The following is a 26,125-nucleotide window of genomic DNA, read 5'->3' on the forward strand; positions in this document are numbered from 1 at the left end:
ACTTTATAAATATTACTGAAATGAGAATATGTAATATAAGAGAAAGTTAGAAAGGAAGTGAGTGTTAGTCGAAGAAAAACATGTGTAATTGTTTCTGCATGTATGCGAAGTGCTTGTTGGTCTTCTCTGGTTGGATTTACCCAAATGGATTGTTGCTACTATGCTATGGTTGGCTGGTTCTCACCGAATCAGCGTGCCGAGATTTCAACGTTGCCCTCGACCGATGGTTATCAGTTATGAGGTTGTACAAAGTAGTAAGTCACGCCCTCTACGTACATACAAGGAACCAGGAATTAGCCAATGTCAAGCCGGATTCCTATGCAGGCCCAGGAGATGCAACGCAGAAAAAAAAAAAAAAAAAAAAAAAAAAAAAAAAGTTTTCAAGACTCTTGTTCAGCCACACTTAGTATTGCGGCACCGTCTGGGATCCACACACCAACAAAATAAACAAATTAGACTCCACTTACAATAATGCAGCAAGATGGATCAGACGTATTTACAAAAATTTTAGAAATAGGATCACCCATCACCACCTTCCTTGGGTCACATAAAGAACTGTCATCCCGGAACGCCCACATGAAGAATCGTCACCCTATGAGATACACTTGAAGATTGTTCACCACATTACGACGAATATCAACAGTGGGATAAAGATTGGGTTGAATGAGGGTTATGCTTATTGTCATCAACTTATACAGCCGAAGAATCGTAAACCCAGGGTGGCCCGTATGAAGAATTGTCACCCTAGGATAGCCCACATGCATGGATAATTGTCATCCAGTCGAAATCTGGGGTGACGATTCTTCATGTAATCCCCTCCCTCTTCTCAATCTTGATCTCACATTTATCCCTTATTAGACTCGTTCCTGTTCCAAACCACTTCCCCAACCTTAATTCCCTCACTCAGCGCACGCACGTTATGCCGCCCGTGAGTGGCCTTCTGCTGGTTCCCCAAGAAGAAAGGTCTTATTTGGAATTATTGTATACCGTTCCTTGCAATTGTACTATTTAGTACATTGATTACAGCACACCCTTTCTTACTGACCGGTGTATGTAAACTGTTCCCGACGCAGGACTAGTCCGTGCGGGTGCCGGCTCCGAAAAAAACCCACTTTGGGCGTTTCAGGCACATGTCGTATTCGCACTGTAAATACAAGAACAATCTTTATTTCTATGGATATTGAGCAGTTTTTCGTCTCTGTTGATATTGGAGACGCCCTTTTCCCTCCTAATTTGGTGATAAGGTCATATATTCAAGCTGTAGGAACAATTCAAATCCCGAAAAAAATGTGATGACTCGAACCTAAACGCAGGCAGTGCACGCCACAATTCACTCTTTTACTCCCCAGAAGTTCACCTGTGGCGAATAGGCGTATTTTTGACAAGTTATTTAAGTTGGATGACAATAAATCATACTATGCTCATTCATTCAGATGTAATCAAATCATAGAAAACACTAGTAAACAGAGAATACTATAGATTGTTATCTCAGTTTTTGAAAAAAAATAAGACAGTTCAAATGTATAAAATGAAGAACAGAACAGTGATTGGAAAACCAACAAGCAACTTCTTACTGTCTAAGCCTATGAATTTTCTCTCAAAAAATGGAGACCGGGTAAATAACTTTTTTATTTTTTTGAGGCCGTGGCACTCCCAAATTGTCCAAACACAAACAAGAAGAATTGCGAGAAAATACCAAATCGTTTACAGATGATTCAAATTAGTTCACATCAATAATTTCATCGTGTGTACCAGCGTGATTTTAGACTTTAACGTGAAATATATACACGATTTGTGTTTCATCCCTTCCGCCCAGCTTCCTCTCAAACACGATCTGAACCTGACCCACCTATAATTTCTTTGTTATGGTAAAATAAAGTGTCAGATACTACATATAAATGTAATATTTCCATATATCATATTCAATAAAATTATTTAATCAATCTTATTCTTTTACCGATGCTATTTTGTTTACAATTTGCAAGTAAACAAAATAACTTAGAGCGCATATAGTTTATCCTCTTCAACAATCATCTACAACACAGGATGTTTGCATTAGTTGTTATCTGTTATTAATTTGTAGAAAATAGTCAAGCACATCAGTAGAAAATGAAGTGGACATCTACAAGGGACAGGGAGAGATATGGTGTTGGTAAGTAAGGTAGCTATAGTAGGTTATTGGGATGAAATAAGGAGGCGCCTATCTCAGGGTGGGGTGTCACAGTTAGCATAATCTGACAAGTGAGGCAATTTTTATGTTCATAGAGTTTACAGTTGTATATCAACGCTTAAGAGAACATGGATCTTAATTTGCCTTGGAATACTAGTTGATCAGTTAACCATTAGACTGACTCTTTAGCCTAGGCAACAGTGCCTAGGAAGTAATAAGTCATGGCTGTTTCACTGAAACTGTATATTTTGAATTTTCATTTTGAGAAAAAAGAAAGCAAACGAGAAATACCAGTGAAATGATAAAAGTTTGTTCATTCTTATTTTCAAACTTATCATCATCAGGCCTAATTGAACTTAATAATTAATTACAAGTGAAGTAAACCTCATACTGAGACTCATTTAGGAATTTATGCTGACTTTGAAAATCAAACTTTGTGAGGTTTTTCAACAGTACCAATATATTTAGTAATAATTTGGGGGATTTTAAGTATCATTCCATATGTCCATGCACCAATTGGTTCATTGCTTGCCATTAACAAAGTGTGGATTTGTAGAACAGTAAAAAATGAAGCTCAGTTGGGTAAATTTTGTTTCGACCATGGGTGTAATATAGCAATAGGAAATTAATTATTAATTTTGTAAATTATAATGTATCAATGTAATATACAATTTTGTGAGTGGAAATAAAAAACAAAAAAGGTGCTAAAACAGATTTCGTAAGTAACGAAGTCGTGTCGGATGAATGGTACGCCATGTTTGTTATGATAGATGCCGACGTCGAAGAAATGAAAGGATGATAAATTCGTCTAACCTAAACTAACCTAACCTAACCTACCTGTGTTTGATAAATCATTACCTGCAAATTAAATGTCATCTGGCTCGTCCTCATTGTCGTCGTCGTGAGAGATGTTGGCGGGCTTTTCAACCACTCTCTCAGCTTGCGGGGTATACAAAGTTCTTGCAGCTTTAAGGAATGCATGTATCCCCGCTCCATAACATTCCTTCAAGAAAATGTACCTGGCGAGGTACTGTCAGAAGTACCGAGGCCATCAATTGACAGATGACAAGATGGCATCCCGATCCTATGCTACCGACTTTGTTCATTAGCATATTTGCTTGTAGCAAGGTATTTTTTATTTTCATTTCTGCCCACAAAATTGCATATTACATTGATACATTTTAATTTACAAAATTAATAATTAATTTTCTATTGCTATATTGTGCCCATAGTCGAAACTAAAAAAATACCCTCAGTAGTCCCACTGGTACCATGTAACCATATCTAGTTATGAGTATAAAATGCTCAAATTTGGTTTAACCCTTAGATTCTCGTTACATATGAAAGACTATTTCATTAGGAACAAAATGCTTTTTATATTTCTGAAATAGCTTGAAAAATAAGGGCGATAAGATTTTATATTTTTTTTCTATTCCAAATTTTTGTCAAGACTTTATTATAACAAAAGGTGAGAATTAAGGGTGGTAATTTGTAAAGATTTTGGTAAAGAAATACACATAAACTCTAAACCAATGATTCAATTTTAATGAAATTTGGAATATATGGGTTTTATGGGTCAACAAATCATGTGGGCATGTCAGAAATAATGTGGGACATCTGCATCATACCAAATTTGCATTTCCATGCCAATGATTAAGTTGTGAAAGTAATCCATAAAATCCAAATTGCTGGTCCAATTTAAATGCAACTTGGCATATGAAGGTTTTATGGGTCAACAAATCACCTGAGCATGTCAAAAACAATGTAGGACCCTCCTTTTATGCTATTCTTACTAATACCAATCATGTTAATATGGCAGCGATTAAGACGGTATATGTGAATCTGTGGGCAGCGTCACCATTGTGGATAGAATTTTGCTGCTGCAATTTTGAGTGACCCATTCGACTAGGTTCTCCTGAGTTTGAACTCTGGTAGCATTCAATGCATGCACAGGTATTTCAAAATGTCTTCCTGTTCTAGAAGTTTACAGTCTTCAAAAATAGAAGGATTGCTGCTAGATGGCATCCAGTGACAAAACCTGACAATCCAAAATGCATTTCTGGACACGTAAATACACAGCCGCATTATGAACAATGATCTTGAAACTGCTCATTTCTGTGTGAAAATATGCTGAAAAACACATATATGACAATAAAAATTCATATATTGCATTCTTCCCTTTAAGTTTCCACTCAGAAAACTAAATTGCTGCTGCAACTATCTAATTTTATGTTTAAATCAGTGAAAATCTGTCCATTTTTAAAGAACTACATCTAAATTTCTAGAGCAGGAAGACATTTTGAATTTCCCTCATATGAGTCGAACACTAACAGAGTTCAAACTCAAGGTGTGCCAGTCGAAAGGGTTGCAAGAAATGGCAGTGTAAACATTATGTTTGCGATGGTGGTACCGCTTGTGGATGTGCACATACCTACTATATCTGCGGAACCATTGGGTTGATAGTGACTGAACTAGCTCCTGTACTGAAGAGAGTGTGATGAACTCGATGAAGCCATTGAAGTGGTAAATGAACTTGTATTTATTGTCAATTGGTAATAATTTTATGATTTATCATATTTTGCATTTTTGGGAGTATATTTTCCTGTTTTTATTTATGTATTTTTATTTTTTCAATGTATTTTTTTTTTATTTTACAGTTATGCATACAGTGAATTTTAAAATGAAATGCAAATTGTCCAGTATATTTTGATTTATTCTAATACTCCTGATACTAAATTATATTGTAAACCAATGTAAAACCTTTCCCACCGTTCCTACAATATTTTTTCCTTATACTGCATGAGGAACCATGCAACACTTAGATGTATGAATAATTTTTTTTAATGTAGATAATATTGTAGTACAGTGGAATGTCGGATAACAAACTTAACCTACCCCATGACTCCATTGTTAAACCAAAATATTCGCTAACAGAAATAATTACAGCAAATCCACCAAAGCACTATTGAGCCAATAGGATTGTATTTACCTAATTATTGTTTACAGAAAAGGAGCAGCACTTTTTGGGTCCAGTCTCCTCTCTAATTTGTTATACCTAGCCTCAAAGTCATGTACAGTTCCAGCTTAATTTATATCCTTGATTTTCAGATATTTAAATTTTTTATTTATTTTATTTTATTTTATTTTTTATTTTATTTTATTTATTGTTTTACTCTCATCTGTCCCACATCCACGCACAAGACCCAAACCTTAGGGTACTGGTTGGAAAACTCCCAGACCCTCTTATGCCTTTACTTTCTTTTTTAGGAATGTCCCCTTTTGGGGCTACAGGTAGTAGGACTCCTAATCCCATCCCCCATTCCTTTTTTGTCGCCTTTTACAACTCAAGTGGAAAGACTTGGTGGCAGTATTCTTTTCCCCCACCACAGGGTAGGTAGGTGAAAAAAGGAAATGAATATTCAGAGAAATGGTACAGGACAGTAGCAAGGGGTTGGGGGACAGCATAACGGAGGGACAGTCGTAGTATCAAAGTGTCATCATTTCTCTATGTACAGAGTTTTCCTCTATCATAGACAAAATATGTGTGGCTCTGGTCCATAGGGGCACCCCATATAGACCCTAAAGTATCAACTGCATGCTACTTTGCCACAATAACATGCAGTAGGTTTGTGAGAAGAAAGATGGATGTACTGGCTTTGAGTGAAAGTAAAATGAAAGGAAAGGGCAACTGTGAGTTTGGGAGTGTAGCTGGGAGGTACTCAGGTGTGAAGAGGGGACGAGGGAGAGAAAGGGTGGCTATACTAGTAAGTGAAGAGATAAGTAAGCGGGTAGTGGAGTGGAAGGAGGTGTCATCAAGGCTGATGTGGATGAAGGTGAAGCTGGGAAAGGAGATGTGGGTTTTTGTAAGTGCATATGGGGCTGGCAGTGAGAAGAGCGTAGAGGAAAGGGAGGCATTTTGGGTAGCTATAAATGAGTGCATAGAGGGATTAGGGAGAAATGTCAATGTAGTTGTATTGGGAGACCTAAACGCTAGGGTAGGAAATGAACCAATTGACGGTGTGATTGGGAAGTATGGAGTTCGAGGCAAAAATCGTAGTGGAGAATTGATGGTGGAGATGTGTCTTGAAAGAGAGTTGATGATAGCAAATACAGTGTTTAGGAAGAAAGTCAAGCATAAGTGCACATGGGAGAGGGTGGTGGATGGAAGAGTGGCAGATAGAGCATTAATGGACTATATAGTGGTGACCAGGAGTATGGTAGGAAGAGTTAAGGATGTACATGTTCTAAGGGGAGAGAGTGGGGGGAATATCAGATCCTTTCCTGGTGGAAGGTCAATTGAGAGTGGAGAATAGGTGGAGAAAGAGGAAAAGGGCAGAAGGTAGGGAGGTACTTAGAGTGAACTGCTTAAATGAGGAAAAAAAGGAGAATGAGTATAAGAAGAAGTCGAGAGAGAAGTGGGAGAGAGTAAAGGATAGAGTAGAACTAGGACTGGAGGAGGAATGGGGATGGTTCAAGGAGGGAGTCATAAGGTGTGCAAAGATGGTGTGTGTAACAAGGAGGGCGGGAGGAAATAGAAGGAAGGGTAGTGAGTGGTGGGATGAGGAAGCAAGGGTGTAGAAGAGAAGAAGCAGGCATTCATAGATTGGCTACAAATTAGGACGAGGGAAACGTATGAGAGGTACAAAGTAAAGAGAAAGGAAGTTAAGCATAAGATAAAGGAAGCAAAGAGGAGAGCAGATGTGAAATGGGGAAAGAGTATGACAGAAAATTTTGAAAGTAATAAAAAGATGTTTTGGAAGGAAGTTAAACTAAGAAACGATTATATAAAAATACGCAGAGAAAAAAAGAGAAATTATGAAAAGGAAATGATAGAAAAATGCAAGGAACAACTGAAACTATTTTATAGATATGTGAACGGTATACTAAAAAACAAGAAATAGAAAAGCTGCACCAAGGAAGTCATGAATACACAGAAGAACAAGAAATAGCAGAAGTTATGAGCAACCACTTCAAATCGGTATTCACAACTGGTAACACACCTAACTGTGAAGGAATAGAGAGACAGAAATCCCCCCCCCATGAAGGAAATAACTGTAACAAAGAAGGAAATCAGTGACCAAATAAAAAACCTTGATGTTAAAAAATTGCTTGGTCCAGATGGAATTGCAAATTGAATACTGAAGGAATGCGTAGAGGAATTAACAGATAAAGTAAACCCCCATTATCAAGGGGAGAGAGTGACAGTAGGCTGGAAGTGAGCATTAACCACTTCCATACGGTGACGCCTACGTAGGCATCATGAGGAGCAAGTGGGTACGCGATGATGCCGACGTCGGCGTCTTGATTATATTTATTGTAGTCGTACCTACGTAACCTCCATTCTCTCTAAACTGGCTTCATCATATTTTCTATGGTTATCAAAATTCACGGGTGAAAGAGAACGAACGATTGAGCACTGACTTTATTTTTCATAATGCGATTATTATGACGCAACATCGTACGTCGGGCAGCTAATGCTGCCAGACGTGCAATGTGCCCCGGAGTGAAGAGGTTAAGGGTGAGAAACTGGAGGAAGTGGATAGTTTCAGATACTTGGGTGTGAATGTGACAGGAAAAGGAGGAGTGGGGGTGGAGGTAGAATGTAGAGTGAGAGAAGCAAGTAAATGCCTTGGTGGATTAAAAAGTGTAATGAGAAATAGACATCTGGGAATGGATGCTAAGAGGAGGTTATATGAAGGAGTGATTGTGCTAACAGCAATGTACGGACAGAAACATGGAACATGAGAGAGGAAGGGAGAAGGAGTTTGAATGTGTTTGAGATGAAATGCCTGAGAAGTATGATAGGGGTTACAAGGCTAGATATAGTGAGAAATGAGGAGGTGAGAAGGAGAACAGGGGTGGAAAGGGAGTTGGGAGATAGGGTTGATGAAAGAGTATTAGGATGGTTTGGACACATGGAAAGAATGAGTGAAGAAAGATTAGTAAAAAAGGTGTGGAAGGAGTGAATGTGAGGGGCGTCCTAAGATGAAATGGATAGATGGAGTGAAAGGGGCACTACAAAAGAGGGGAATGTCTGTTGAGGAAGGACGGGAGAGGACAGAAGATAGGGGTGAATGGAGAAGGGTTGTATATAGATGATGCTGTGATGCATGAGGGGGAGTGGGTGGGGGATCGGGGGTGAGGAAGTATGTATGAGAAAAAATTTGACGCAGCCCGAAGGGATTTCTCCCCGTCTTCTCCTTTCCTGCATGAGGGGACAGAGAGGGGGGTCGCCGAATTTATGAAGCGACCTTGCTGTGGATGTGCTGTGTCTTGTGACACTGCTTGTGACCCAGGGCAGTGGACAGGATGCAGGGATGCCCTGTCATCCAGGAGGTGCCAAGATGAGAGGGAGGGAGGAGGGTGGAAGGGAGTGGAATATATGGGAAATGAAATGGGTGGGAGTGATTCCTATGCATTTTTCTTTTTGGCTACCCTCCCCCATGTGAGGGGGGAAAAATCCTTTGGTATATGTATGTATAATCAAATACTCACTCAAAGAAGGTAAGGTACCACAAGACTGGAAAAATGCAAATATTGTACCAATATATAAAGGAGGAAACAAGGAAAATCCAACTAACTACAGACTGGTCTCCCTAACAAGCACAGTAGCTAAATTATGTGAAAAAGTGATCAAAAGTAGATGGGTTAAACACCTGGAAGAAAAACCTATACTAAACCCAAGCCAATTTGGATTTAGACAAGGAAGATCATGAACAACAAACCTAATCTGCTTCTAATTGAGACTAATAGATATAATAGATGAGAGGGATGGATGGGCAGACTGTGCCTATCTAGACCTGCAAAAGGCATTTAACAAAGTACCACACAAGAAATTAATAAGGAAATTAGAATCAATAGGTGGCATTGCAGGTAATTTATCAGAATGGATGGAAGATTTCCTGACTGGGAGAAAAATGAGGGTAATAATTAGAGACAAATACTCAAAATGGGAAGAAATGATAAGTGGTGTTCCACAAGGGTCAGTGCTGGCTCCAATCATGTTTGCCATATACATAAATGACATGGATGAAGGAGTTGAATGTTATATGAATTTCTTTGCAGATGACGTAAAAATATTAAAGAAAGTAAGAACAGAAGAGGACTGTAATTCATTACAATCAGACTTGGACAAAATCTAGAAATGGACTCAAAAGGGGGAAGTGAACTTCAATATCAAGAAGTGTAGCAGAATGGTGTTTGGAAAAAGCAAAAACAGAATTTAAAAAAATTACAAAATTGGTGAAGAAGAAATAAAAAAGTGCACTCAGAAAGGGACCTTGGAGTAATAATCAGCAAAGACATGACACTGGATAAATATACAAACAAAATAGTCGGTGAAGCCTACAACCTAGTAAGGGCAATGAAAGTGGCATTTGACTACTTGGGTGAAGAAATGATTAAAAAAATATTAGTTACATTGATTAGACCAAAACTGGAATATGCAGCGACACTATGGACACCCAGTACTAAAAAGAATATAAGGAAACTAGAAAGAATACAGAGAGCAACAACAAAGTTGGCACCAGCTCTTTCCAAATTAACATATGAACAAAGATGATCAAAATTGGAACTACCAACACTGGAGCAGAGAAGAGAAAGAGGTGATCTACTGACTATATTTAGAATCATGAAAGGAATGGAAATCCTTGACAGGAATGACTGACTAAAAAATTACATTGGAAAAACAAGAGGTCATGAAAAGAAACTCAAAAAGGATAACTATAGAAGAGATCGGAAAAAGAATAGCTTCCCACACAGAATGCTGGATATATGGAATAACTTAGATATGGAAACAGTGTGTGCAAATACAATTCAAGATTTTAAGAAAAAGCTTGATGCTGAAAGATACAAAGACGGGTCACCATGAGCATAGCTCCCTTCCCGTTTAATACAACTAGATAAATAACTAGGTAAATACTACAGATAGACTCAAAATACCTCCAACCAAATCTACAGCCACATGTCTCTCTAATTAGACACCAGAACACAAATACATACCATGCCTCTGTATCAACAACACTCATAATACCACACACATGTACAACAAATCTAATCTGCTTTTACTCAAGATTAGTAGACATAATACAAAAAAGAGATGGATGGGCGGACTGTGCTTTTCAGGACCTGCAAAAGGCATTCGATAAGGTACCTCACAATAAATTAATAAATAAGATAGAATCAAAGGGTGGAATCAGAGGAAAATTATTGGAATGGATGGAAGACTTCCTGATTGGGAGGAAAATGAGAGTTGTAATTAGAGAAAAATTCTCCAACTGGGAAGAAGCAAAAAGCGGTGTCCTGCAAGGATCGGTACTGGCCCAGATCATGTTCGCCGTATACATTAATGACATGAATGAAGGCTAAGAGTGCTATATGAATTTTTTTGCAGATGATGCAAAATTATTTAAAAAGGTAAAAAAGGAAGAGGACTGCAACTCATTACAACAAGATCTGGACATGATATGGAATTGGACTCAAAAATGGGAAGTGAAATTTAATATAAAGAAATGCAGTATAATGGAATTTGGAAAGAGTAAAAACAGAATTTCAAAAGATTACAGAATTGGAGAAGAAAAAATAAAAAGAGCAAACTCTGAAAAAGATCTCGGAGTGATGATTGGAAAGGACATGAAACCTGATAAACATATAAATAAAATATTCGGAGAAACCTACAACTTATTGAGGTCAATCAAAGTGGCATTTACTTATATGGATGAAGAAATGATAAAGAAAATACTAACTACACTAATAAGACCAAAACTTGAGTACGCAGCATCACTTTGGACACCCAGCACCAAAAAGAATATTAAGAAACCAGAAAGATTACAAAGAGCAACAACCAAACTAGCACCGACTCTCGCCGAACTAACATATGAGCAAAGACTATCCAAATTGAACCTACCAACACTGGAACAAAGAAGAGAAAGAGGAGATTTGCTGACTATCTACAGAATAATGAAAGGAATGGAAGTTTTAGACAGGAACGACCTGTTAGTGTGGGACAATGGTAAAACGAGAGGACACGGAGAAAAACTGAAAAAAGATAGTTATAGAAAAAACTTGAAAAGGAACAGTTTCCCACACAGAGCGATTAATACATGGAACAAATTAGACAACAAAACAGTATGTGCAAACACTATACAAGATTTTAAGATAAAACTTGATGCGGAGAGATACAAAGACGGGTCACCACGAGCATAGCTCTCCTCCCGTATATTACAACTAGGTAAATACAACTAGGTAAATAAATACATACACCCAAGATTCTTGGCATAACATATGATACAGCCATGTCATCCAATCAACACATTACAAACATAAGGGCTAAATGCACACCTAGACTTAATGCCTTTAAATCACAGGAACAACATTTGGACAAAAACAAATACAACAGTATGCAAATCATGCATATGCTCAATGATGAATTATGGAAGCCCCGCATGGGCCTCTAATCTCACTAAGACACCACAACACCCTTCAAACCAAACAAAATAAAGCCCTAAAGACAATTACAGGCTGCACAAATACAATATCTATACACCACTTACACCATGAAACAAAAATCTTCAAAGTCAAGGATCACTTTGATATGAGAGGCACACAAACACTTGCTGCAGCCTCCACTAACACAGCACACCCACTACACTATGTAGGAGAACACCCACATACACAAAGAAACATCAAAACAACACTTAAATATCTATATCACACACAAGTACTCTCTTCTGTTCCTCCACAACCATCAGATACCAGCTTACAGGAGCATATCCATAATCATATCACTCACTGTTTCAGAAACAAACTGAAAGACATCACATTGCTGCATGCCAGGCACCCTGGTATCCATCCCTCTGAATCCTCTCTCCTTTGAATGGACAAAGTCCACCTGGTCAGTCTGCAATGCAACCACCATCCAGCCCTTCTAAGCTACCAAAAGAAACTGGATGACAGCATTGCAGACAATTGGCCAGGATGTAACACTTCACCCCATACAATACAACACATGGAAGACTGCATTGTACACAATCATGCTCGCCAACAACACAGTATACACTTTATTTGTGGGAAAAAACCCATTCCAGCTGTGGTGTTCCTCAGGGAGATGGGACTGTTTGACCAGATATTCTAGGGAACAACAATAACTTCATCAAATTTTCACTGGCTCTTCATTAAATGTTTCCATTCCATTGTTATCAAACATGTACTGATTTACATGATATTTTAGAAGTATAATGAAGTGGGTATCACTTGTTTAGAAGTAATTCCTCACTGAACTGGCATTTTCATTTGGAATTCCTTTGGTCCCAGTGGTATTGGATTATTGAAGATCTATCTGTTTTTAAGATTATACTTGGGTACTTTTTTCATTGATCTGTTCATCTTTTATGATTCAAATTATTGCCTTGCAGCGATCTACAATTTCTGCAGTGAGAATGAATGGTGCTTAAAGCTCAATGTTGGAGACACAGTACACATTCTGGAGGAGCTGGAGGGCTGGTATTTTGGTTATGCTTTGCATAACAAGGCACTCAGAGGCGTGTTCCCTAAGTCTTATATTAAGGTTCGATATGTGTTGTTTATTTGTTGTCAGTGATATTTTCATGCTTAGATTATTGTCATTGCAAATCTCATTAATTTGTTGTAGTTGTCAGGTCCTGTCGAATATATAACATAATGAAATTAAAGGAGGAGGAGTTTTGTTTATTAGACTATCTATATATCTATTTTTCATTGTCATTAGTCCTTATAATTTTAACTTAATTTATATCAGGTTCGGGATTGTATTGTTGACAAGACAAGTGCTGTAGAGACAGTAACTGCCAGACTTCCACCCATTGTACAAGAGGTGACAGCTGTGTTGCGAGAATGGGGACTCCTTTTGCGGGAACTGTACTTGGTAAGATTATCGCTCTGTACTTCTCATGAATGCCAAAGGTTCTAAGAAAATCATTCCATTGCTCCATGTCACCTTTGCAGGAGACACAGCCTTTTGATAACAGCCAACAAATCTTGTATAAGACCACAAGTCATTCAAGAAATAGATATTGTGTTGTTGGCTGGGTAAGGCAATGTTGGATGTGATTGATGTCTTCTGTGTGGTGACTGCATCTGGGGCAGTTTGTTTCTGTGACCAAACCTATTCTATGTTGGTATTGTTTGAAAGCTGGATGGTGACCTGAACACAGACATGCTAATGTGGTTCTTGTTTGTTGTGGAAGGGATTTCTCAATTGGGCTGATGTCTTAAGGTAGTTTGGTTGTGGAGTGCTTGTGTGAAGACAGGCCACCGAACTCCATACTCCATCAAATGCACCGAGACAATAGCCCCACAGAAAAAGTCCTTCCAGGAGAAATATGAGCTCTACTAGCAGGACTACATTCAGATCATCCAGTAACAAAACAGAATAGTTCTGGCCACAGAAACTAACTGCCCCAGAGGCAGCTGTCACAAAAAAGGCACCTAACACCTCGTCTTACGTCCTAGCCATACCCAGACAACACTATTTCTTTCTTAAGTGACTCATGGGTCAATTTGATGGCTGTTACCAGTTACATGGGAACAATGGGTCTCCTACAAAAGACCTGGGGCAATGGGTTGATAATGTTTTTTATAGTTTCATCATTTGGCTACCTCCCTTGTAAGGGGGAAAAAGCCTTTGGTATATGTATGTATTATTTGTTTATTACAGACGCTCCTCTACTTATGTTCATTCGTTTTATGTTTTTTCGATTTTATGTTTGAGCTGACTGTAAAAAAAAAAAATTGTGAGTGAATTTTTGAGTTTAGCACGCTCTCCATAGTACGAGATGTTCAAATGATACTTACGCATGACACTGTGTCCATTGTTTACATGGGACAAATGACAGACTGAACGTGCCTTGCCTCTTCCCAGTTCACCGCGTGTTACCCTTGTGATCTCTGTGTTTACATTGCTTTGCGTATTTGTAACCTAAGCAAATATGGTTGGTCAAAAGCGTAAGTCTACTATTGATAGTGGTAGTCAAAAGAAGCGGCAAGCCATCTCGTTTGAAACGAAGGTGGCTATTATCAGGAAAATTGATGCTGGTGATAAACGTGAACGTTGCACGTTTCTTCCAAATGCCTCCGTCGACCGTCAGTACCATTTATAAGCAGAAAGATCGCATATTAGAGCATGTAAAAGGTTCAGTGGTGATGCAGTCAACGGTGATCAGTAAGAAACGTGGAAAGCTGATTGAAGAAATGGAGAAACTGCTAACCATATGGCTTGAAAATCAGTGTCAGTGCTGTATGCCTTTGAGCCTTAATCTCATTCAAGAGAAGGCAATTTCTATTTTTCAAGACCTTAAGGCCAAGGTAGGAGAAAGTGGTGCCGACGAAACTTTTAATGCCAGCCACGGCTGGTTTGCCCGATTCAAGAAGAGGGCCAATTTGCATCATGCTGCCGTAAGTGGAGAAGCTGCATCTGCAGATAAGGAAGCCATCGATTGTTTCCCAGAATTGTTACGGGGAATAATTGAGAAGGAAGGTTATTCACCGAAGCAAATTTTCAATGTCGACGAGACTGGCCTTTTCTGCAAAAAAATGCCAGAAAAAACCTACATCAGCCATGAGGAGAAGACGATGCCTGGCTTCAAAGCAGCTAAGGATATGCTAACTCTAATGCTTGGGGGAATGCGGACGGAAGGCACAAGCTAAAACCTCTGTTGGTGTACTGGGCAGCTAATCCTCGAGCCCTCAAAAACGTTAGCAAGAGCTCTGCCAATGATCTGGATGTGGAATGGCAAGGCATGGGTGACATTGGCCATCTTCGAAGATTGGTTTTATCATCATTTCATCCCAGAAGTGAAGTTGTATTGCAGGGAGAATAACCTTCCCTTCAAAATTCTTCTCATTTTGGATAACGCCCCCGGACATCCCCCCCACTTGGATGTAATTGCCAACTTCAAAAAATATTACACCTGACGAACCTACAGAATGGCTCTAAAGGCTGTAGATAGCAACCCTGAAATGAATTTGAGGGACTTCTGGAAGTCATTTGACATCCTCAAATGCATCAAAAACATTGATGCTGCATGGCAGGAGGTTTCCGAGGTCAACCTCAGTGCAGTGTGGAAGAGTCTTTGCCTGAGATTTGTTAATGATTTTTGGGGCTTTGACCAGCAGGAGACTGCCAAAAAACCTCCTAACCAGTCTCGTCGACATAAGTGAGCAGCTCAACCTCGAGTTGGAGGAGGAGGACTTTGAAGATCTGCTTGACTCCCATGGTGAGGAGTTAACAAATGAAGACCTTATGAAGTTGGAGGCTCAGCTTCATGCGGAAGAAGATGAAGAAGAGGACGAGCCCATTCCAATGAAGAAATTTGAGTCCAAATTGTTGGCAAAAGGGTTTTCTCTCATAGACCAAGCCCTTGCAATTTTTGAGAGACACCCAAACGTTGAGTGTCACACAAAGGTCACCAATAGAATATATGATGCAATACAATGCTACAGTATAATTTATGATAAAAAAAAAAGAAGACCATCCAATCATCCTTGGATAAGTTTTTTCGGCCTAAACCCTTGACCTCCAAAGCCGCTGAGCCTCAACCCTCGACATCCAAAGCCGCTGAGTCTCTACCCTCGACCTCCAAAGATGATGAACCTCAACCTTCAACCTCTTAAAGAGCTGACCCTCTACCCTCAACCTCAACTTTCTTCGATGATAGTGAAACTGACGTCGACGATCCGCAAGCCCTTATGCGACTTCTCCTCCTCCTCCTCCTCCTCCTCCCCCTCCTTCTTCTCCTCCACCATCTCACTTTAAGCACCACTGCCAAAGGTAAGTAAATTTGAATAAAACTCATTTAATTGAAATTATGTTGCTTGAATTTAATTTATTTGAAATTAATGTTATTATTTTACAATATTATGTTTATAATTAATGATTTAGGGGTGTTTTATAAGATACGGTAATAAAATTTATAGATGTATAGTACAGTATGAACGGTCGTACATTACTGGAACGTACAGTAACAATTTACGTTCATTTTCACGTTATGTTCGGCCGTTCGGAACGTAAATATAACGTAAGTTGAGGAGCGTCTGTATTTGTTTTCCTACCTGTTGTATTTGAATATTTTTCCAGTTCTCCTCTTATTGTTTATTAGTTTTGTGATATATTTGTTTAGTTGTTGTAGCTGTTCTTTTTCTTGTTCTGTGAGTTTTTAATTCATTTCTCTTTTTCTTTAGGGTGTCTGTTTTTGGTGTGTACTTGGGGAATTAATATAATTGTCACAAATTTATGAAAGTGTATTGGTATTTTATTGTTTCTAGGAGAGAAGTCCCCATTTCCAGTTGGTAAAGGATATGATGGTGGAGCTAATTGCATGGCGAAAAAAAATTCTATCAGGGCAGTTGCCAGGTGATGAGCTAAAACAACTCAAACAGCGCATCACCAAAAAGATAGATTTGGGAAACTCGTAAGTATAAAAGTTTTCTATGTATTGAGAATTAACTTTGATAAATAATTCTGTTCTCTCCGTTTTATGAGCAGTATTTTCCATGCGGCTTATTTGTAGTAACAGGTTACCCTGAGTTAGGGTAGAGGGCATTTGGGCAGTTTGAGGGAAATTTTGCCTCATGCGCGTGGGCGTGAGATTAGAGCTGTGCTCCTCTGGAGAACTGTGTGCAAATGTCTTGCATCCACCACAAGGAAATCATAGTAGAGTGGCAGCTAATAATGGATCCAAGATCCATATTCTATCCAGTATGTTATGATTACACTGGGATTTTGAAATTTGACAAGGTTAGGGGAGTTTTTGAGGTATAAAAACACAATTTGTTGAAACACATATGACCTCCATCTTAGCATACACACTGCTAAGATGGAGGTGATTCACATTTTGAAAAATCTCATTTCCACGCCACAAAAACCATCTTAACCCTGTCAAATTTCGAGACTGCAGTGCACTTAGAATAGAAAATTTTTTTTTTTTTTTTTTTTTTTTTTTTTTTTCAACCCTTTTGTTATTCTTCCCTAATAGCTTGCTTGGTCTAGACCTAGTAGTTCGGGATGAACATGGAAACATCCTCAACCCAGACATCACTTCTACAATTTCACTCTACCGTCACCACCATGATGCTGCACAGGTCATTAAAAAGATTCAGGTGAGATTGTGGTAATAATATTTTTCTGAGTAACCTTCTTATTCTGTTCTGGATACCATCAGGATATATATATATATATATATATATATATATATATATATATATATATATATATATATATATATATATATATATATATATATATATATTTATATGTATAGGCAGTATGTGAGAAGATGAATGTGTTGACATTGAGTGAAACTAAGTTAAAAGGGAGGGGCAAGTTTGAGTTTGGGAGTTTAGTTGGGTGTCAGGAATGAAGAAAGGACAAGGAAGAGAAAGGGAAGATATACTATTAAGTGAAGAGATAAGTAAATGTGTGGTGGAATGGAAGGAGGTTTCTTCAAGGTTAATGTGGATGAAGGTGAAACTAGAAAGGAAGATGTATTTACCTAGTTGTATTTTATGGAAAGAGAGCTATGCTTGTAGTGACCCGCTCTTGTATCTTTCAGCATCCAATTTGATCTTAAATTCTTGTATAGTTTTTGCACTAATTATTTCCTTATTCAGTTTGTTCCAGATATTTATCACTCTTTGTGGGAAGCTATTGTTTTTCAGATCTCTTCTGTAACTATCCTTTTTAAGTTTCTTTTCATGTCTTGTTTTTCTTCAATCCCACTTTAGTAAATCATCTCTATCTAGGACTTCCATCCCTTTCATAAGCCTGTAGATGGTTAGCAGGTCTCCTCTTTCTCTTCTTTATTCTAGAGTTGGTACTTCGAGTTTGTCCAATCTTTGTATGTCAATTTGGAGAGTGTTGGTGCCATCTTTGTTGTTGCTCTTGGAATTCTTTCAAATTTCTTTATGTTCTTTTTGGTATCAGGTCTCCATAGTGTCGCAGTGTACTCCAATTTTTGTTTTATCAATGTAACTAATATTATCTTTACCATTTCTTTATCCATGTAGTCAAAGGCCACTTTCATTGAAAGTTTCTCCAACTAATTTGTTGATATGTTTGGTGCCATGTCATTGGTGATAGTTACTCCTAGGTCCCTTTCCGAATTGACTTTTGTAATTTCCTTTGTACCAATTTTGTATTGTCCTGATATTCTGTTTTTGCTCTTTCCAAAATTCATACTACATTTCTTGATGCTGAAATTCACTTCACTCTTCTGACTCCATTTCCAGACTTTGTCCAGGTCTTCTTGTAATGATTTGCAATCTTCCTCTGTACTTACTCTCTTTAGTAGTTTCACATCATCTGCAAAGAAGTTCATATAACATTCCACACCTTCATCCATGTCACTTATGTATATGGCAGACGTCGGAGCCAATACAGAGCCTTGTGGGACTCAACTTATCATATCATTTCTTCTCAATTTGAGTTCTTGTCTTTGAGTACCACCCTCATTTTTCTCCCATTCAGGAAATCTTTCATCCATTCCAATAACTTTCCTTGTATTCCATCTATTATTTCAATTTTTCTTAGTTCCTTTTTGTGTGGTACTTTGTCAGATGCCTTTTGTATATTTTTTGTTTTGTTATCATTTGTCTGTTTGATTTTCATTTATTATTAGTTATATGTCAATTTATTATTTACTATTTACCTTTTTGTTTATTATTTAAACTATACCTATGCATTTATTTATGTATTCTATTTGTTATTTACATTATTATAGTTTTTATTTATTATTTTATTATTATGATTTTTTTTCACATCCAACCTAGATATGGACCAAAAGGTCTCCTGTCGGCATGCTCCGCCTTTGTAATCCTTTGTAATCCTTTGCATATGGGCCTGGTAGTGAGAAGAGTGTAGAGAAAAGGAAGGCTTTTTGGATAGATTTGAGTGAGTGCATAAAAGGTTTAGGGAGAAATGTCAATGTAGTGGTATTGGAAGACCTTAATGCTAGGGTAGGAAATGAACCAATAGATGGAGTGACTGGGAAGTGTGGAGTTCCAGGAAAAAATCAGAGTGGAGAGTTGATGGTGGAGATGTGTCTACAAAGAGTTGATGATAGCAAATACAGTATTTAGGAAGAAAGTCAAGCATAAGTACACGTGGTAGATGGAAGGGTGAGAGATAGGGTGTTAATAGACTATACAGTGGTAACCAGGAGGATAGTAGGAAGAGTTAAGGATGTACATGATCTAAAAGGAGAGAGTGGGGGAATATCATATAATTTTTTTGGTGGAAGGTAAGTTGAGAGTGGAGGATGGATGGAGAAAGAGGAAAAGTACAGAGGTGCTTAACCACTTCAGTACAGGACTTAAATCTCGCGGGCAGATGCCAATGCCAGCCGTATGACGTGTCGTAATAATATTCGCATCATAAAATATAGTCACCGCTTATATCGATTGTTCTCTCTTTCACCCGCGAATTTTGAAAACCACAGAGAATGGGATTAGGGCGCATTTAGGAGAATGTAAAAACACAGGGGCGACTACAATAAATATAATCAAAACGCCGATATGGCAGCGTCGCGAATCCACTTGCTCCTCATGACGCCTACGTGTGCGGCACCGTATGGAAGGGGTTAAAGTCAACTGATTAAATGAGAAAGAAAAGGGAAAGGAGTACAAGAAGAAGCTGAGAGAGAAGTGGGAGGGAGTGAAGGATAGAGTAGAACTAGAAGTGGAGTAGGAATGGGGATGGTTCAAGGAGGTAGTCACAAGGTGTGCAAAGATGGTGTGTGGAACAAGTAGGACAGGAGAAAAAAGAAGGAAGGGTAATGAGTGGTAGGGTGAAGAAGCAAAGAAGGTTGTAGAAAAGAAGCAAATATTCACAAATTTATTACAAAATATGATGAGAGAATCTACAACACAATTATCTCGAATTATGACAAAAGAAACAATATAGATTTGATATATCTAGACTTTGCAAAAGCTTTTGATACCGTCCCACACGAAAGACTACTTACTAAATTAGCTTTACACGGAATAAGTGGTAGCCTATTAGGTTGGACTAGTAATTGGTTGAATGGTTGAAAACAGAGAGTTGTTTTAACCCCTTCCATACGGTGCCGCACACGTAGGCGTCATGGGGAGCGAGTGTATTCGCGAGGCTGCCATATCGGCGTCTTGATTATATTTATTGTAGTCGCCCCTCCATAATGACATTCTTTCTAATTCTTTTGTAATCGCACTTTCTATGGTTATCAAAATTCACGGGTGAAGAGAGAACGATCGATATAAGCGGTGACTATATTTTATGATGCGAGTATTATTACGACACGTCGTACGGCTGGCATTGGCTGCTGCCACCGAGATCTAAGTCCATGACGCCTACGTGTGCGGCACCGTATGGAAGGGGTTAAATGGAAAAATGTTACAAGTGGAGTTCCTCAGGGTTCCGTTCTTGGACCACTTCTATTCATAGTATATATAAATGATATAGACCATGGACTAAAATCTACTGTTTCCAAATTTGCTGATGATACAAAACTGTGCGGAGTGGCAAATGATCACTCAAACCAATTAGATATTCAAGAAGATTTAGATAAATTACAGCAATGGTCTGAAAAGTGGCTAATGAAATTTAACTCAAGTAAATGCAAGGTAATGCACATAGGTAAAAATAACAGTAAGTACGATTACAAGTTATTTGGAAATTTGTTAACAAAAGTGGATAGTGAAAAAGATCTCGGCATAATTATCAGTAACGACCTCAAATCATCCAAGCAGTGTATTTCAGCCTCTGAGAAAGCAAATAAGATTCTAGGACTGGTTGCGCGATCTTTTGATTTCAAAAGTCCATCACTCATTAACAAGCTATATAAATCGTTAGTTCGTCCACATTTGGAATATGCTGTTTCCGTATGGTCACCGAATCTCATTAAAGATATTGACAGACTGGAAAAAGTACAATGGCGAGCCACAAAACTGATTCCAAATATCAAAAATAAATCATACGAAAATAGACTAAAACATATGAATCTGTTTTCCCTAAAAAAGCGTAGACTCAGAGGTGACTTGATACAGGTCTTTAAGATTTTAAAGGGAATTGACATCAAAAGTGACAAAATTTTCACATTGAATGAGAATCAGACAAGAAACAATAGTCTCAAACTGTCCGGAAATAGATTCAATTTAGAAGTAGGTAGAAACAACTTTGCCAACCGTGTAGTTAATGAATGGAATAAACTTACTGCACAGGTAGTGCAATGTAGTTCAGTTCGAAGCTTTAAGAATCATTTAGATAAACACCTAAGCAAGATGCTGTAGCGATTATAATTTATGTTATATTATTTGTTTTTGTTTTGTTATCATTTGTCTGTCTGATTTTTATTTATTATTAGTTATATGTCAATTTATTATTATTATTTACTATTTACCTGTTTGTTTATTATTTAACTATACCTATGCATTTATTTATGTATTTTGCTATTTACATTATTATAGTTTTTATTTATTATTCTATTATTATTATGATTTTTTTTTCGCATCCGACCTAGATATGGACCAAAAGGTCTCCTGTCGGCATGCTCTGCCTTTGTAATCCTTTGTAATCCTTTATATGAGAGGTACAGAGAAAAGAAAAGAGAAGTAAAGCATAAGATAAAGGAGGCAAAGATGAGAGTAGATGTGAAATGGGGTAAGAGTATGACAGAAAAATTTGAAAGCATTAAAAAGATGTTTTGGAAGAAATTAAGAGAGGAAGAGGAGGTGAATCAAGTAGAGAAGAAAATGTAAAAGGTGCAGATGGAGAGATAATAATGGAAGAGATGGCAGTAAGAGGAAGGTGAGCAGAGTATTTTAGGGAGTTGCTAAATGTGAAGGAGGACAGGGAGGGAAAGGTAGTTGCAGTGGGAAGTACTAAGAAAATGGCAGTGATGAATGAGGAAAAAGGAGGAGAAATAAAGAAAGATGAAGTGAAAGCAGTTGTTAAAATGGTGAGAGCAGATAAGGCACCTGGTTAGGTGGATGTCATGCAGATTATCTGAAAAAGGGAGGTACGGTGATGGTGGAATGGCTGGTGAGGTTATTTAATGTTTGTAGAGAGGGTAGAGTGGCAGAGGACTTGAGGATTGCCTGTATAATTCTACTTTACAAGGGAAAGTGGGACAAGTGTGAGTGTAGTAGTTTCAGAGGGATTACCTTGTTAAGTGTAGTTGGGAAGGCGAGGGCTTTGATTGAGAGGATTAGGAGAACAGAGGGAGTAATTGGTGAGGAAGAGTGTGGGTTAGAACAGGTAGGGGTTGTGTAGATAAGATTTTGTGTTAAGACAGATATGTGAGAAAGCTATAGGAAAAGGTAAGGATGTTTTTTGGTCCTTTATAGATTTGGAAAAAGGTTATGACAGGGTAGACAGGAAGGCACTGGGAGGTATTGCAGATATATGGGATAGGAGGAAAGCTTTTAAGATCAGTCAAGAGTTTTTACGAGATTAGTAGAGTTTGTTTTAGAATTAGAAATGGAGAGAATGAGTGGTTTGTGGTAAAGGTGGGACTTTGTCTGGGATGTGTTATTTCACCCTGGCTGTTCAATTTATACATGGATGGTGTGGTGCAATTGGTAAACACAAGATTAATGGGTGAGGGACTGGAGATGTTCAAAGAAAATTGAGGAAAGTAGAAGACAAGCCAGTTGTTGTTTGCTGATGACACTGCACTTGTAGCAAGATCAGAGGAGGGATTGAGGAAGTTAGTGACAGAGTGTGGGAAGGTGTGCAAAAGAAGGAAGTTGAAGATAAATGTGGGTAAAAGTGGGCTGATGAGATGTACAAGGAGTGAAAGTGACTGCAAATTGGAAGTGAGTATAAAGGTAGAGAGACTGGAGGAAGTGGATTGTTTTAGATACTTGGGTGTGAATGTGGCAGGAAAGAGAGGAGTGGAGGTGGAGGTAGAATGTAGATTGAGAGAAGCAAGTATATGCCTTGGGGGATTAAAAAGTATAATGGAAAATAGTCATTTGGGAATGGATGCTAAGAGGAGATTGTATGAAGGAGTGGTTGTGCCAACAGCAGTGTATGGGTGGAAAGATGGAACATAAGAGAGGAATTTGAATGTGTTTGAGATGAGTTGCCTGAGAAGTATGATAGGGGTTACTAGGCTGGATAGAGTGAAAAATGAGGAGTTGAGTAGGAGAACGGGGGTGGAAAGAGAGTTGGGATATAGGGTTGATGAAAGAGTATTGGGATGGTTTGGACACATGGAAAGAATGAGTGAAGAAAGATTAGTAAAAGAGGTGTGGAAGACAGAGGTAGAAGGAGTGAGCATGAGAAGTTGACCAAGGATGAGATGGATGGATGAGGTAAAAGGGACATTGGGAAAGAGGGGAATGTCTGTTGAGGAAAGAAGGGAGAAGACAGAAGATGGGGTGAATGGAGAATGGTTGTGTATGAATGATTCTGTGATGCATGGAAAGGAGTGGGTAGGGGATAGGGGGTTGAAGGAATATGTGTAATTAATAATTTGACGTAGCCCAAAGGGATTTCTCCCCGTCTTCTCTTTTTCTGCATGAGGTGATGGAGAGTGAGGGTCACTAATTAAATGAAACAACCATGCTGTGGATGTGCTATGTCTTGCTACACTGCTTCTGATCCAGGGCAGTGGGTGAGATGCAGGGATGACCCATCATCCAGGAGGAGCCATGATGAGAAGGAGGGAGGCAGGGCTGGTGAATGGGGGTGGAATGGGTGGGAGTGGAATTATGCCTTTGTTTTTTGGGTATCTCCCTTGTAAGGGGGAAAAAGCCCTTGGTATATGTATGTTTTAAATTAACTGATGAAAAAAGTTATGTGTGAGGACTATAGTGTTATGGGATCTTAGAACTGCATGGATGCTATATTAGAGGCTAAACATTATATATCATGAACTGATTCCTAGTTTTAATTCTGTCAATGTTTTTGACTATGATTTGATATTTGATGTCAAGTTTATGATTTCATTTCAGGCTGAGGGCACACCAACAACATATACTACTGTCAAGCGAAAAACCAAACTCTCATGGACAGCTATTGTTAACATAGTCAATGTTGTTATTAAGGTGAGTCTTTGTTGTTATGATAGGGTAGACAGGAAGGTGTGGGAGGTATTGCAGATATATAGGAGAGGAGGAAAGGTGTTAAGAGCAGTCAAGAGTTTTTACGACAGTAGTGGAGCTTGTGTTAGGATTAGAAATGGAGAGAGTGAGTGGTTTGAGGTAAAGGTGGGACTTTGTCAAGGATGTGTTATGTTGCCCTGGCTGTTCATTTATACATGGATGGGGTGGTGTGAGAGGTAAATGCAAGGGTAGTGGGTCAGGGATTGGAGATGGTTAAAGGAAATGGAGAAAAGTGGGAGATAAGCCAGTTGTTTGCTGATGACACTGTGCTTGTAGCAGGATCAGAGGAGGAATTGAGGAAGTTGTGACAGTTTGGGAATGTGTGCGAAAGAAGGAAGTTGAAGATAAATGTGGGTAAAAGTAAGGTGATGAGATGTACAAGGGGAGAGAGTGGCAGCATACTGGAAGTGAGTATTAAGGGAGGTAGACTGGAGGAAGTGGATTGTTTTAGATACTTGGGTGCAAATGTGGCAGGAAAGGGAGGAGTAGAGGTGGAGGTAGAATGTAGATTGAGAGAAGTGAGTAAATGCTTTGAGGGATTAATAAGTGTAATGAGAAATAGGCATTTGGTAATGGATTCTAAGAGGAGATTATATGAAGGAGTGATTGTGCCGACAGCATGTATGTATGTATTTTTTTAATATAACTTTGAAGAAGTTATGAATTTGTTATATTACTGTCCTATGTATGGTTCCCGTACAGGTGCCTGAACAGTCAGAGATCTCACTTGGCCTGTACGTATGGGATGGGCGAGAAAGTCGTGAACGCCCTCTTACAGAACCACTTATCTTCACCTGGACACCAGATGGCTACAATGAACAGCTAGGACTGCTTAATGATCTCAGATGTATTTTCAATGTAAGATGGCATTTTATTTTTACTCCTCAAGCTTATTGAACATAAGTTTTTGTGTGTTATACTAGATATCACTGCCAAACATTTATTTTAGAGGTATATTTCATGTGGCCACTCCCCATACAAAGGGAAAAGGACCTTGAGGCACATATATGTTTTATGTACAGGTCTCCCCTGCCATATGATGCATCAGTATATGAGGTTTCACAATATGATCACTTTATGTTAATACTCTTACATCAGTCTGTTGCCCTATGTCTCTCTTGCAGAAGACCTGAAGCTCTCAGTTAACCAACAGCAGCCACTGGACTGGCCCATGAGTTACTTAAGGATGAAATATTGTATTGTTGTTTGGATATAGCTAATGTGGGGCAGTGTAAGGTGCTATTTTGTCATTGTCATTATTGTTGTTGTTTTTGTTTACTAGACTGGCTGAGCAGTCCCCTCCCTGAGGAATGCCATGGCTGGAAAGGGGTTTTCCCACAAATCCTCTTTAGTGTGTATATTGTGTTGTTAGTGTGTGTGATTGTGTACATTGCAGTTTTCCGTAATGTGTTGCATAGTATGGGGTGAAGTGATACACCTTGGGCAGTTTTCTACAATGCAGTCATCCAACCTCATCTGCAGTTTTTGTGGTTGCTATGTTTGGTTATTATTGTGAGGATCACCTTTATATCATCATACAATTGGTCAATTTCACTTTTATGGTCAGATTGACTAAACAGTCATTTTCACCTTTTTTAAGATGATCACTGTCCCAAAGTTTCCCATTATTTTATAAGCTTGCCATATAATGCATAAAACTTGTGTAGTCAGTATGGGAGTCAACACAAAAACATATATACTCAGAAACCTGAATCCTTGTCATGAGGTAGTATGTATAAAGGATAAGCACATAGTTTTCTTGAGCCCTTAAACCCACCCACCCCTTACATCACATAACACTAACAGCCAACCAAACATAAAAATAGTGCCTAGCAGTAT

At 38.5% G+C, this 26,125-nt stretch overlaps 1 protein-coding gene across 6 annotated transcripts in view; it reads left to right on the forward strand.

Annotated features, from left to right (window-relative positions):
* Window positions 1-2,011: 2,011 nt before the first annotated feature.
* Window positions 2,012-26,125, forward strand: part of LOC143026382 (dedicator of cytokinesis protein 1-like) — a 195,231-nt gene continuing 171,117 nt past the window's right edge. For all 6 annotated transcript variants that reach the window (XM_076186653.1, XM_076186655.1, XM_076186658.1 and 3 more), the window contains exons 1-7: window positions 2,012-2,152; window positions 12,583-12,734; window positions 12,945-13,070; window positions 16,469-16,614; window positions 17,179-17,302; window positions 24,137-24,229; window positions 24,989-25,144. In XM_076186653.1, coding sequence (XP_076042768.1) covers window positions 2,110-2,152; window positions 12,583-12,734; window positions 12,945-13,070; window positions 16,469-16,614; window positions 17,179-17,302; window positions 24,137-24,229; window positions 24,989-25,144 — 840 coding nt within the window. In that variant the 5' untranslated portion in view covers window positions 2,012-2,109. The remainder of the gene's footprint in view (window positions 2,153-12,582; window positions 12,735-12,944; window positions 13,071-16,468; window positions 16,615-17,178; window positions 17,303-24,136; window positions 24,230-24,988; window positions 25,145-26,125) is intronic.

The sequence above is a fragment of the Oratosquilla oratoria genome, chromosome 6 (genome assembly GCF_046742065.1).
Source record: "Oratosquilla oratoria isolate Oo_2021 chromosome 6, ASM4674206v1, whole genome shotgun sequence".
In the NCBI taxonomy this organism is placed as follows: domain Eukaryota; kingdom Metazoa; phylum Arthropoda; class Malacostraca; order Stomatopoda; family Squillidae; genus Oratosquilla; species Oratosquilla oratoria.